This window comes from Lissotriton vulgaris, chromosome 9 (genome assembly GCF_964263255.1).
Source record: "Lissotriton vulgaris chromosome 9, aLisVul1.2, whole genome shotgun sequence".
In the NCBI taxonomy this organism is placed as follows: domain Eukaryota; kingdom Metazoa; phylum Chordata; class Amphibia; order Caudata; family Salamandridae; genus Lissotriton; species Lissotriton vulgaris.
This window is the reverse complement of record NC_141697.1, coordinates 65,251,365-65,265,097: the sequence shown is the minus strand read 5'-3', so window position 1 is coordinate 65,265,097 and position 13,733 is coordinate 65,251,365. Positions and strand designations below refer to the sequence as shown.

The 13,733-nt window shown below is 46.5% G+C and overlaps 1 protein-coding gene across 5 annotated transcripts in view; it reads right to left on the bottom strand.

Moving 5' to 3' along the window:
- RYR3 (ryanodine receptor 3) overlaps nucleotides 1-13,733 on the bottom strand; it is a 1,864,151-nt gene that overhangs the window by 80,449 nt on the left and 1,769,969 nt on the right. For all 5 annotated transcript variants that reach the window (XM_086937034.1, XM_086937032.1, XM_086937031.1 and 2 more), the window contains 4 exons: nucleotides 12,459-12,605; nucleotides 11,393-11,527; nucleotides 7,540-7,696; nucleotides 952-1,016 (listed from right to left, as the gene is read on the bottom strand). In XM_086937034.1, the coding sequence (XP_086793160.1) occupies nucleotides 952-1,016; nucleotides 7,540-7,696; nucleotides 11,393-11,527; nucleotides 12,459-12,605 (504 nt within the window). The remainder of the gene's footprint in view (nucleotides 1-951; nucleotides 1,017-7,539; nucleotides 7,697-11,392; nucleotides 11,528-12,458; nucleotides 12,606-13,733) is intronic.

The following is a 13,733-nucleotide window of genomic DNA, read 5'->3' as shown; positions in this document are numbered from 1 at the left end:
GGTGTGGAGTGTAATCCTTCAGATTGTGAGAGGCACTCATCTGGTGTGGAGTGTAATCCTTCAGCTTGTGAGAGGCACTGATCTGCGTGGTGTGTCATCCATCAGATCGTGAGAGGCACTCATCTGGTGTAGAGTGTAATCCTTCAGAACCTGCGAGGCACTCATCTGGTGTGGAGTGTAATCCTTCAGATCGTGATAGGCACTCATCTGGTGTGGTGTGTAATCCATCAGATCGTGAGAGGCACTCTCCGGTGTGGAGTGCAATCCTTCAGAACCTGCGAGGCACTCGTCTGGTGCGGAGTGTAATCCTTCAGATCGTGATAGGCACTCATCTGGTGTGGTGTGTAATCCATCAGATCGTGAGAGGCACTCTCCGGTGTGGAGTGCAATCCTTCAGAACCTGCGAGGCACTCGTCTGGTGCGGAGTGTAATCCACCAGATTGTGAGAGGCACTCTCCGGTGTGGAGTGCAATCCTTCAGAACCTGCGTGGGAGGCACTCTTCGGGTGCACAGACAGACTGGGTCAGAAAATAGGCCGGACACCAAAATAAGTGTTCCATTAGTGAACAAGCAAAAAAAATGCCCATTGTTGGCAAATTGGTGCCGTTTTGAACTTGTAAAAGTGCTGTGTTAGTGTTTTACAAGGTATGGGAGACTGCATTGATTTGAGTTTGCTGCAGGCAATGTTTGCTTTAATATCAAGAAAATCAACAGTAAAACCGGGCCCAGCAGACCATAAAGCAGGCCCACAAACAGCCAAAAAAAGACACACTCTGATCTTTCAGACCAGACCAGCCCTCCGGGCACTGCCTGATTGCCATGTAGGCCAGTCTGATCCTGTCCATTAGGGTAATTAGACTGTTAGTGCCACCCGCCAGCCATCAAACCTCTGTAAAGGCCGCTCTAGAATGCATTTGTCGATAGTGTGTAGTGCCTTTAATTTCACTGTACCTCCATATCTTCTCTGACTTGCTCTTGCTGGTCTCTCAGCTCTCCAAACGCATCGATAATTAAACCTGACAAAAGAAGAGAGAAAGGAGTAAATCGGGCGTGCAGGACGTGGTACGTCACCCACAACAGAATCATGTTAAAGTGAACGTTAAACGTGCGTGGCCCCGCCCTCTGTGACGCAGGCAGGAAGAAGCGTCTGTGGGGGCGAGGCCAAGACTCGGAGGGGAACAGTGAGCCTGAATGCTTATATGTGCGCAATGTTTCAGTAATATTATCGCCCTAGAAACACAAGAAAACGTTGTTGACAATGACGTGCTTAAATTTTCTAATCCTTCATTTGTATTACTTTTCTTAATAAAAAAATTATAAAAATAAGAATCCCAGCCAGGCCACTTCCCAGTTCAGTGTTTGTCCAACATCTGCAGTGCAGCCAGGCCATTTTGTTATTATGGGGAAAATGTATCAAGCGAGATCAATACAAAGAATCCGACCAGGGCCGGCTTTAGGACGGTGCGACCGGTGCAGCTGCACCTGGCACCCGCTTTGGTGGGGGGCGTCTTGTTTAAAAATAATGATTGGTTTAAAAGCTTGGGGTCCAGCAGTTTTCAGGCAACAATAAAAATGTCGCAATAACTCTGGTGATTAATGTTACTGCTGGAGGGAGATCAACATTTTGTCTAGTACCAGTTTGCACACATCCCAAAGTAGTGTGGTGGGTTAATGTGCCTGCTGCATAGAACGTATACTATTCAGATCAGTGTCAGTGAACTGAGTAGCAGCACTATAAAAACAAGCATTGGAAATGCAATAGGTCTCGCAGCATTAGAGTTAGTGCTTTTAGAATTGTTTATGGGTTTTTTTGTAAATCTTTAGCATTTTTGTTTCCTGTAGCCAATGCTAAAGAATTAAAAAAAAAAGCCATAAACATTTCTAAAAGCTCTAACTCAAATGCTCCGAGACCTATTGCACTGTGTGAGGGTGAGGGGTTGAGGGTGAGTGAGGGTGAGTGAGGGTGAGGGTGGGTGAGGGTGAGTGAGGGTGAGGGGTTGAGGGTGAGTGAGAGTGAGGGTGAGTGAGGGTGAGTGAGAGTGAGTGAGGGTGAGGGTGAGTGAGGGTGAGTGAGGGTGAGTGAGGGTGAGGGTGAGGGTGAGTGAGGGAGGGTGAGGGTGAGTGAGGGTGAGTGAGGGTGAGGGTGAGTGAGGGTGAGTGAGGGTGAGGGTGAGTGAGGGTAGGTGAGGGTGAGGGTGAGTGAGGGTGAGTGAGGGTGAGGGTGAGTGAGGGTGAGGGTGAGTGAGGGTGAGGGGTTGATGTTGAGGGGTTGAGGGTGAGAGGGTGAGTGAGGGGTTGAGGGTGAGTGAGGGTGAGGGTGAGTTAGGGTGAGGGGTTGAGGGTGAGTGAGGGTGAGGGGTTGAGGGTGAGTGAGGATGAGTGAGAGTGAGGGTGAGTGAGGGGTTGAGGGTGAGTGAGGGTGAGTGAGGGTGAGTGAGGGTGAGTGAGGGTGAGTGAGGGTGAGGGGTTGAGGGTGAGTGAGGGTGGGTGAGGGTGAGTGAGGGTGAGGGGTTGAGGGTGAGTGAGGGTGAGGGTGGGTGAGGGTGAGTGAGGGTGAGGGGTTGAGGGTGAGTGAGAGTGAGGGTGAGTGAGGGTGAGTGAGAGTGAGTGAGGGTGAGGGTGAGTGAGGGTGAGTGAGGGTGAGTGAGGGTGAGTGAGGGTGAGGGTGAGTGAGGGTGAGTGAGGGTGAGGGGTTGAGGGTGAGTGAGAGTGAGGGTGAGTGAGAGTGAGTGAGGGTGAGGGTGAGTGAGGGTGAGGGTGACTGAGGGTGAGTGAGGGTGAGTGAGGTGAGGGGTTGAGGGTGAGTGAGGGTGAGTGAGGGTGAGTGAGTGAGGGGTTGAGGGTGAGTGAGGTGAGGGGTTGAGGGTGAGTGAGGGTGAGGGTGAGTGAGGGTGAGTGAGGGTGAGGGGTTGAGGGTGAGTGAGGATGAGTGAGAGTGAGGGTGAGTGAGGGGTTGAGGGTGAGTGAGGGTGAGTGAGGGTGAGTGAGGGTGAGTGAGAGTGAGTGAGAGTGAGGGTGAGGGGTTGAGGGTGAGGGGTTGAGGGTGAGGGGTTGGGGTTGAGGGGTTGGGGTTGAGGGGTTGAGGGTGAGGGGTTGAGGGTGAGGGACTGACTGCTGGCATCTGGCGAGAAAACTCTATGCAGCGGCAAAACAGCCTGAGCAGACCCAGCGGTGGCCATATCCAACGAAGGAGCGCACTGGCGGCGACGTCCTGCTTCAGGCTGGCTCTCCCAGGATGGTAGCCTGGTGCAGTGCAGTCCTATTGTGTTGCACCTCCGCCTCTGTCTAATCCCCGTTCTGCTATCTTGGAGCGAATGGCAGCATGTGAGGCCACCAGGCTAGATGACCGAAGGTCATGGCTCACCTGAGTTGCATGAGGGAGCTTACAGGCCGGAGAGAAATCGTGGCGCCTTTGGACTGGACTCAGCAGCCTCGACACTTGGGGAGGGGCAGAGGCAGCGAGTACACACATTGGGGAGGATCCCCTTACTAACAGAGCACAGCAGAGGACGTGGTGCGGGCCGCTGCTCGGGCCCCTGTATACCAGAGCTGAACAGTGAGCACACACGGACGCTAGGAAGTGAGGCCAGAGATAATACGCTGCTCTTTGTCTATCTAAAAAAAAACAAGCGAAAGGATCGGAGACACGGCGGGTAAAATAAACAAAAAAAGAAGCCGGAGGGAAGAGAGGGGAGGGGGGAGGAGAAATGCGAGACGGCGGGAAGGGGAGGGGGCGGAGCGGGTCAAATCAACAAACAAGCCGGAGGGAAGAGAGGGGAGGGGGGAGGAGAAATGCGACACGGCGGGAAGGGGAGGGGGCGGAACGGGGGAGGGGGCGGAGAGGGGACATGCACGCGCCCGTGACTTTTAAGGTCAATGCGCATGCGCATAAGCTTAATGCGCATGCGCATTGACCTTAAAAGTCACGGGCACTGCAAGGAATCGCCACGATTCCTTGCAGTGTAGATAAAGAGTGGATAACTCGCAATACTCTCGCCTTGCTCGATGCGCATGCGCATCGACAGGCGAGACCTAAAAATGTATGTCAGAGAGGCTATGGAGAGATGAGGTGCACTGTTGGAGTATGGTAGTGAGGGAATTCTTGGAGAAGGAGGCCATGGGTGCCAAAAAAGACTGTTACACCGGGTCGAGTCTGACAAAGGATTTTCAGAAATCCTGCCTCTTCAATATTCAGGAGTTAGGATTAGAAGCAGGTGAGCTACTGAAAGCTCGAGCCTGAAGCCTCGCTCTGGATCAGGCCAAGATCTCGTTGCAACCCCGAGCCCATAACAAGTCGAGCTTTCATGTGGCTTCTGCCTGCCACCCTTGCACAACCCTCAAGCACAAAGAGGTAAAACCAAAGCTTTAACATTTGAGATTAAACGAGAGACAAATAGATGCCCATTTAGAGGATCATTTCTAAAAAGTGTAACCAAAAAACCTGTATTAACTGTTGCTTGTCCGCTTAACCAAATTGTGTTATTTCAAATGTGTAAAAACTATAATTTTTAATAATTACTTTTGAGAGCAGCACTAGAACGTGAGGTATTAGGTCAAAATGTCCACATAATAAAGAAATACGCTTTTTTGTTTGAATTTTGAAGAAACTTTGTCATATTTTACTTGATGCGTGTTGTATGATTTCGACGGCAAACATTTTCAGGGCTTGGTTCGTACACGGCTCTAAAAGCCGAGTCAGGCCCTTGGTAAGGCCCCCTGGCTCGGCTCGCGCTGGTAATGTATTGGCTCGCCAGCTCAAGTTAGGTTTCGGTCTGCAAATATTGCCACCAGCTGCAAATGAAGTGGCGGCAGCTCTCAATGATAAACTAGTGGGGCAGCGCGGTAACAACATCTAAGGTAAATACACAAAAGAACTTGTGATACTGCTACGTGTCCACCAGCATTCTCCTGTCACAACACGGGGCGTGCAGACGTGCAACATTAAGTAGTGCGCTGCTAATACCGAGAGCGACTCGCTTCGGAGGCAGCAAGTTAATGACAGATTTACATGCGGGCATCATAGTGGCGGTTTGTGACGTATTGAATAGGGGGGGGGGGCAAACAAACAATTTACAAAAAAAGTAAAACGATTCACTTTAAACAGCACATCCTCGATGTTCCTGGTTCCAGACCGAGTGCAAGGTCAAATAGTCGACTCCCTTAGCCAATCATTACGCTTCACCCATGCTGTTAGAGGGACGCATCTTGATTGGCTGTAGCGGGCATGCTCTACGCTCCAAAAGGCACTGTAGGCCTGCGCCTGCTCTCCAACCTGGCTGTCTACGACAGCTGGTTGCAGAGGTTTGAATTGCGCATGCTCGTTTGGCCGTAGAAAGGTAGCTGACCAAACAAACATGTGCAAGGCAAACTTAGGTAGACACTCGTCACTGCTGCCAATCAGCAGCAGGGACACACTGACCCCGCACCCACACTGTTTGCTGGCAGACAGTAAAAAATAAAATGGTAATAAAGTAATTGTATTACCATAATATTTTTCAATTTCTGCGCAGCAGTGTGGGGGGCAACGCTCCTCTGCTCTAAAGAAGGTACCGCCGGTGAACGCTTCAGCTCTACATTCGCTACCCCACAAGTGCCAGCCAGTGAAAATGGGGCAGATCACAACAAGGGATTTGAGTAGGTGATTTCTCTAAGCTAATACCCGATGAGGTGCAACTAACAAGGCAGTGGGTAACATCAATGCTTTGCAACTCCTGGAGTGGTCAGAAGCCCTTGATAGCTTCCTTGCAAATAACATGTCATGTGAATCCCCTTTTTTCCTGTGCATGGCAGGGTTAGCAGTGTGTGCACCATGAGCAGTGTTGTGCACCGTGAGTCACAAAATCAGTTGTCACTAGCGAAGCCCTTTGATACAATACATTTCTATACTCACCCACCCCAGCACAGCCTGCCACTTTACGCAGAAGAGGTTTTGCAAAGGATCAAATATTTGATACATGTGCCCCATTCTTGTGCTAAATTCAGTTTATTGTGGGGCACAATGGACATTCCCCCCCTGAGTGGTGGGAGCGAAATCTTCCCTTCAAGTGTGTCTGCTCCAAAGTTCACAGAAGCTATGCCAACACACATTAAGAGTTCGTCCACACCCTTTTAGGGGTATTTGTGCTTGTATTTCATTTTCCAGTTAACAATAAGGCAGGTACATCGAGCAGCCAGTGGGAGGGAGCAAAGAGCCAAAAGACAAATTGAGAGGGGAACCCTCCCAGGAGCCCCATTTAAGGCTTGCAGTGAGGATGAGAAGGGAACTCCCACAGTCCCTATTCTCACAGTGGTAAACAACGTTTACCACAAAACTTTTTCCCCGCTGGGAAATTACAACGCGGTTGTTACAACGACCGCGTTTAAATTCTGTATACCATTAGTCCGCAAGTCGGAACAACGACTTGCGGAGGGGGAGACGGTGTTGGATTTAAAATCCAACAACTTCCCTCCTGTACGCACATCAGAGGTGCAACTAGAGCCAAATTTCGGGGGAGGCTAAGAAAATATTTTGGGGGGGGAGCTGAACCTTTGATCAGTAGGCAGAGTGTAGCTGCAGGGCCTCCAACAAGGGGTGAAACAACAGCAAGGCCTAATTAACATTCAAATGGTCTTTTAAAGACCTGTGAGACGTTCGGGTGCGGCTCTGTGTGTGCCCTGGATCTGTCTCATCCCGGGCTGCCACACACGATGGGGCGGGCTGAAGCCTGGTGAGTTCAAGGGGTGTTGCGCCCCTGACGCACAGTCTGTGGTTGAAATAGTAAATTATACTATTCCAACATCCAGTGCCTCCCTTCCGCAAGTCGTTGTTAAGACTTGCGGGGTAATGGTGTGCGGAATTACAACGCAGTCGTTGTAACGACCCTGTTGTAATTCCCTGCGGGGAACATACTTATTTTTTGTTCTGAGTATAAATGGAGCCATACAATTGATTATTTCCATGTTTATTTAAGTCTGCGACTTGCACTCATATATGAATGCTCATGTTTTAGCAAACTAAGCAGCCACGTATAACAAAACACTACACTCACAGGTACATATTAGCGTTATATTACAAATATATGTTAAGATATGCCTGTATTCAAGGAAACCTCCTTCTGTGGTTTAATTTCCCATGCTGTCTATATGCTCAGCTGTTGTCTGGAATTCATGAAAGACAGCTTCGAGAGTCTCTCACAAGAAGCACCATTCTCTGTATTGTTTTGCCTTCAAAAATAAACACATTGTTTTCTGTTTGTGTTTATCTGTAAAAAAAAAAGGAAAACTGGAAGCCTTAATTATAATATGAATGGAGCTCTAGAACACATTTCCGCCAATATTTTTAATAGCAAAATCAATGCAAAATATGACCTTTCCTGCAGTGTTCATTACTAAGATAATGAATCGTGTGCAATTATCACCTGTTACATTTTAGTACTAGAGATGCCATCACTCTAAGGTGCGGGCGGGCTGCCAGGCTGGCTGGCTGGCTGATCTATGGGGAAATCAGCTCGTCTCCCTAGAGGCCAGCACATCTGTCAGGACATCAGGGCTGGCACCTACCCTGGATGATGGCCAACAGAATGACGATCACAAAGAAGAAGAAGGTGATGTCGAAAACGATGCGGTACATCTCGTAGGGATCGCCAGCCGGGTCTTCAATCTCATCGCCAATACCACCCCCAGCTCGGACGCCCACGTACATGTGGAAGAGGTAACACTGCAAGGAGAAAGAAAATGAAAGGGTAAGATCACAATTGCACGAATGCAACTGCGGAGTCAGTTCTGCCTCGTGCTGCAGAATCCAGGTGACACAGCCCAAGCTCCCCATCCAGCCTTATTCACAGCAGCATCATCACTGTATTTTGATTGTGATTTATCTCCCCTCACCCCTCCACTGGAGAAGCCAACATTGCACAGTACAAGAGAACATGAATTCGAATGGAACGAAAAGGGATTACAGTCAATGCAAATAATTGGAAGGGGAATACATTCGCATTATGGCTAATGGGTAAGGTAAGTCTCCTATAGGGCCTCAATACCAATAAAACCTGAACATTCTGTACATTTCAAATCTTGGGTCCTTCTCTACAAGTTGCAGACCGTCAAGAGGTCAAACCAAATTGTGGATGGTGTGTCGATCACGTGGATCGTGGCGAATACTGCGTCTAGGATTGGCATGCGGTATGCTTTTGAGTCCTGGATGCGTGTGGTGTGCTGGGGTTTTCTGACGCATTATATGATCAGACTTAGGGAAATATTTACTAAAATATAGGGTAAGACAGAACAGCACCCAAAGTTTCTCGGCTATATAGTGCTACGGGAGGGAGAGCACTCCGGAGCCATATCTAAGATAAGGCGGCACTTTTCTCTTCCCAGCGCTGGCACACAAATACGCGGCCTTCTAGTACCAAATACTATGCTTAGACACATTTTAAAACTTTTCACGAATTGGATGTGTGCTGTGCTTTACAACACATGTGGAAAGGGAGAAAACTTAGGAGAAATAACAGCAATATCTCGAGGGAGTAATACTTTTAGATGCACAGCTGTGGCTATCAATTTTAGTAAATAGGGTGCTGCGTTAAAAGCCACTGGTGGTAGCGTGGAAATACCCATGGGAGACCCTCTTGATACAAAGTAGAGCAAAACTGCGCAAAGCGCTATTTGCTGTACTTTACGAACTACTTTCCAGTGATAAAAACATTTTGCGCTGGAGTAAAATACTTAATCACTACATTTCACCACTCTGCATGGCTTTGCGACAGCACCAAAGGGCAGATATAGAAGCCCCTATTGCCACCACAACATCACTTTTAAAGACATTGTGGTGGTGATAAAGGCTTCGCCTTATTTACAAGGCAGTGTTAAGCCACTTAACTTGGGTTAACACCGCCTTTTAAATAAGGCACCCTTTCATTCTATACTTAGCCTGCAAGGAGAGGTCAATGGGTGTAGCTGTGGGCATACCACCGCAACACCCATTGATTTTGACACTGCCCCATATTTACAAGGGTGGCATAAATACCCCATGAGATGCGGCCAAATGGTACAATATACAAGCCTATTATGACCCCAATATAGGTTCCATGTCATTAGAGTCCAGGCAGCAGCGTCGCTCGGGATAACAGGATGGCTCCTGACGGTGCCATATTAGGCTCTTGTATTTTGGAGCATGTGGATAAGGTTCCTTCCTCCCGCAGCCATTTATACTTCTGCCCTGAGGAGGTACTTTCTTCAGTGAATGCTATTTCTTTGTGGAAGGCCTCCATTTGGCCGCATCTCATTATAACACCAATACCTGCATATCTCATTTAGCGCATTTTGTTGATAAACCTGCCCTACCGCACACCTTGGGGCTTTACAGTGATATCCCCTTCAAGTCATCAACAGTTTGTCTCAAAACCTAGGCGCTTCTTCTTTCATTTTTCATCTCCCTATGTTTGCGCCCTGAAGAAGGTGAGACCCAACATTGGGGTCATACACCAAAACGTGGGTCGGCGCTGGAGTTTCACTGTTTCTCCTGTCTCCCCTCTGAGCTCTTGATTTTGGATATCAACAAAATTGTACCAAATGAATTGCAGTAATCTGTTATCTTATTTTATATTGCCACTTTTTTAAATTAGTCTATTAATGCACGTAAAAGTATGCTATTTTAGGAATTTGTATGTATTCTTATTGAATCTTTTTACTGATTTGAATTCTGAACCCTGTAATATTTGTATTATGTATTTTTCTTTTTCTCTGTGCTTTTATGGTCATTTTACATGTACCGAATAAAGCTTCATGAATTGAATTAAATTGTAGTAATCTGTTATCTTAAGCAATGAAACATATACTGTGTTCACATCATTTGTTTCACCATTGTACATGTTGTATTCACCAAGTGCTATACACTGTGGTAGAGGGGGGTTCTATAAGAGGTTATCTTGTGAAATCCCTAGGCATGATTGATCCCGTGGCATGTGTGAATGAATACGTTTGCTATTGGGTTTGACTGTGAGTTCTGTGTAGGGTGTTTGTTGCGCCTGGGTATTTTGTTATATTGTTATTTTGTTTTATTCTATAATCATCCATCCAACATTAATATGGTTGGTTTTTGATTTGATATAATACATTTCAGATAACATATTCATAAAAAAGTGATTGTTTGTTTTTTTCTACCCTGATTTGTTTAGAAATATTTTTGTATACTCGTGTGTGTTTTTCCTTGGGGCACTATGAGGCTTTTGTTGGCATATCAGTGACTATTAGCAATTGTCTAGCCTTTTCGGTACTCATGACGAGCTCAGCTCGTCATGAGCCACGGCGCTCCGGTGCTCATGACGAGCTCAGCTCGTCATGGCCTGTGGAACGCTCAGGTGCGGGGAGAATTCCCCTGCTGTGCTGAGCGTTCCACGGGTGCCAATGCACCTGTGACGAGCTCAGCTCGTCATGAGCATGGGAGCGCTGTGCCCGCCCCCCTCTCCCCAGCACAGCGGGGGAATATCCCCCGCAGCGAAGGGGATAAATCCTTGTTAGGCAGTGGGGTTTACGTTGGTATTCACACGCAAACACCCATGGATTTTGTTGCATTCCTGGATTTACCGTAGCTGGTAAACCTGGTAATGTGTCAAAATGCTGCGCTTCCCCAGGTCAGACATAATGAGGAGAAATATCTTTATTTCTCATCGTTTTTCCCTTTTCTGCGTGCGCTGCATTCTGCAGCACACATAGAAAGAGGAATATGCCTCTCAGGATTGTTTTGTGCAGGAAGGTATCTCTTCCTGCACAAAAACAATCCTGCCTACAACGCAGGCGCCCTTGCACCACGATACAAGAGTGCGCCTGCATTGGCACTTGGCAGTCAAAAGTGCGCCAGCACCAGGAAAGGACAGGAATGTCCCGTATAATGTTAAATATGGCGCATTTCTGACCGTTCCCTTTTACACAGCAAAGTGTCTTATTGCATTGCACTGCGTGAAAAATTATAAATATGGTCCGGTAGGTGAGTATATGCCTTGGCAGTGTTTGTTCGTAACACCAGGGAGCAAGCAACTCGGTTCTTACCTGTAGATTATGTTACATGGGATTACATACATCCCATAAAGCATCAAAGACTTATAGTTTATGTAAAAGAGGATCACATACATCTCACAAAGACAAATGTTACACCTGGTTTAATTCCTAATTTGGTCAAAGCGTGTAGTCAGCAAGATGCATTTATGTCACATGTACGGGTACAGAGATGCATAGACTTCTAGAGTGAAACAGAGTCCCCTGCTTGTGGATTGCTTCACCTAACGTGGCATCACAGATCCTAGATAACCTACCAGTACGTGGAGCACAATTATTGGACTGCCTCGTTTTTTGGGCAGGTTCAATAATTCACATTGAGATAAATGTTTTCATTTATTTGCGTTACAGCTTCTCCTACCGTCATCATGTCGTCGCATTTCATGTCTGGTGAGTCCTCGTCCTCGCTCTTATTGTAGAACTTGCGGAAGAAGTTGAAGGCTACCACAGTGTATAGGTACACGACGACTGCCAAGAGTCCTACTGTCAGCGCCAACTGGAAGACGAACACACATTAGTCAAGAGGAGCACTGTCATGATGACAGCCTAGTGCCAGTGATTGACATGAGAATAATGTATGACGTAAGTTAGGTCTTCGAAGCTGAACCTGGACTTCTGCACATTGTTCTAACCTAAATATATTACTGCACATACACTCACAGTGATTAAAATCACAGGTTCTGATTACATCATATTACTCCATCATTACCTCAGAAAACTGTCACTAACTAGAAAAGGTTATTCAACTCTGGCCTCGTACTCTTGTCAGAACTCTAACCAATATAGAAGAATGCTTTCACGCCAGGTATCCGACCAATTGCGACATTAACAGCTGGACTTTGATTGCATAGCACTGTCTTCCAATGGAATATTTAGGGATGCAGGTATTAGACCAATCACAACATTAACAGCTGCAAGCCTGGGCTTTGATTGCATAACACTGTCTTCCAATGGAATATTTAGGGATGCAGGTATTAGACCAATCACAACATTAACAGCTGCAAGCCTGAACTGCATGGCTCTGTTCTCCGATGGAATATTTAGGGATGCTGGTATTAGACCAATCACAACATTAACAGCTGCAAGCCTGGACTTTGATTGCATAGCACTGTCTTCCAATGGAATATTTAGGGATGCTGGTTACCATATGGAAAAACAGAATCTTAATCATTCTAAAATAACTATGTGCTTCTGTGTACAGCTGGCCAGGACGTGCTCTCCATTGTAACACAGTTGTGCTTTATATACTAGTCCTTTCAGATCGAACATTTATCATAAAAGTGCTAGTTCAATAGAGACAAACATTCTCTCCCAAGTTCAAGAGCGCGCCGTGGGTCAATGGACTTCTAGAGCTGTGTCGGGTGATACTGCCACTGAGTTCATACGTCATTCAACTGAAAGGAGGGGTGAAGCCCAGACCCACTCACCTGTTTGCCATTGTGAGTCACAGAAGACAGGATGGTTCTCAGCGTCTTGAAACCCATGGCAATGTCCAGCAGATGAGCAGCGAAGAAGAAGTTGTTGTAATGGCCGAGGATAGACATGGTTGTATACCAGGCTAGGTACAGGAAGGACTGCAGGACAGCAGAAGAAGTCAAGGTTAGATGGGACCGCAACTTATCCAGTCCTTTACACAGCAGGAACTGCTTTATTAATATGAATGCTCAGAAAGAGGCTCTTTGTTAGTATATATTGTTTGTTCAGCATTTAACCAAAAGGTATCCAAGTGCTGCTTGGTATTTGTACTTTTTTTTAGATGTGATTCAGGTTCTTTTTTAGTTATTTGTCGGTCTACTTTTCTAGTCAAGCAGAATGAGCCAATGGGAGGAGGAGACAGTAACTGTCACACTTTTGTAGGTTCGGCATTAGCCAAGACCTTTTGATTTTACAAAAATTAAATGTATGATGTATAGGACTAAGGGACTCCCTGCCGTACGTTATAAGGATATTGCAAGTCACTGAGGAGTTCTGGGAGCATATAGAGGAACGAGGCCAAAGGCCAAGTTCCTTTATAAGGTTACAGAACACCAGGGTGACTTGCAATATCCTTCTAATGTATTGCAGGGGGTACTTTATTTGTTATAATGCATGGTCATACAATCACCTTTCCCACAAACCTATTAAATCCTTGGTGTTGGTGCTTTTAAACAGGAAGAATGAAACTAGAATCTCCAGTGAAAAACTAAATACACCAAAAAGCAATTATATTAGAAACAGGTAAATTAAAAAGAATAATGCTGTAGCTCACAATATGTATATAAAATGTGGAAATATAAATATTTTGCCATAAAAATCTCCCTTCTTATTATCCCTGTTTAGAAAACCAAGAAGAAAGGAAAGCCACCTTTTCTTTCCCTTTTTTTTACAGTTCTGCTTTAATTGGGCTCTGTAACCTGCCTTTCCCCTCTGCTGATGGCTTTAACTGGCAGCAGGTATTGTTTTGTCTGAACTCAACTGTAATAAATAATCACAGTTGAGCGCCTATGTCATTTCTTTATTACAGGCCACGCAGGCCTTTAATAAGCTAATTAGAGACTGCTTTTATACAGGGATTGCAGGCTCCCATGTAATAAATACTTACTTATGGGAGCTTTCAGACCTTCCTCTTCCACCACTGGTCTGTTGCTGTTTCATTCACCCTTTTCCACCCCCTACAGCATGGGAAAGTGGGCCAGCTTATGTCAGCCACTGGCTAAATTCAC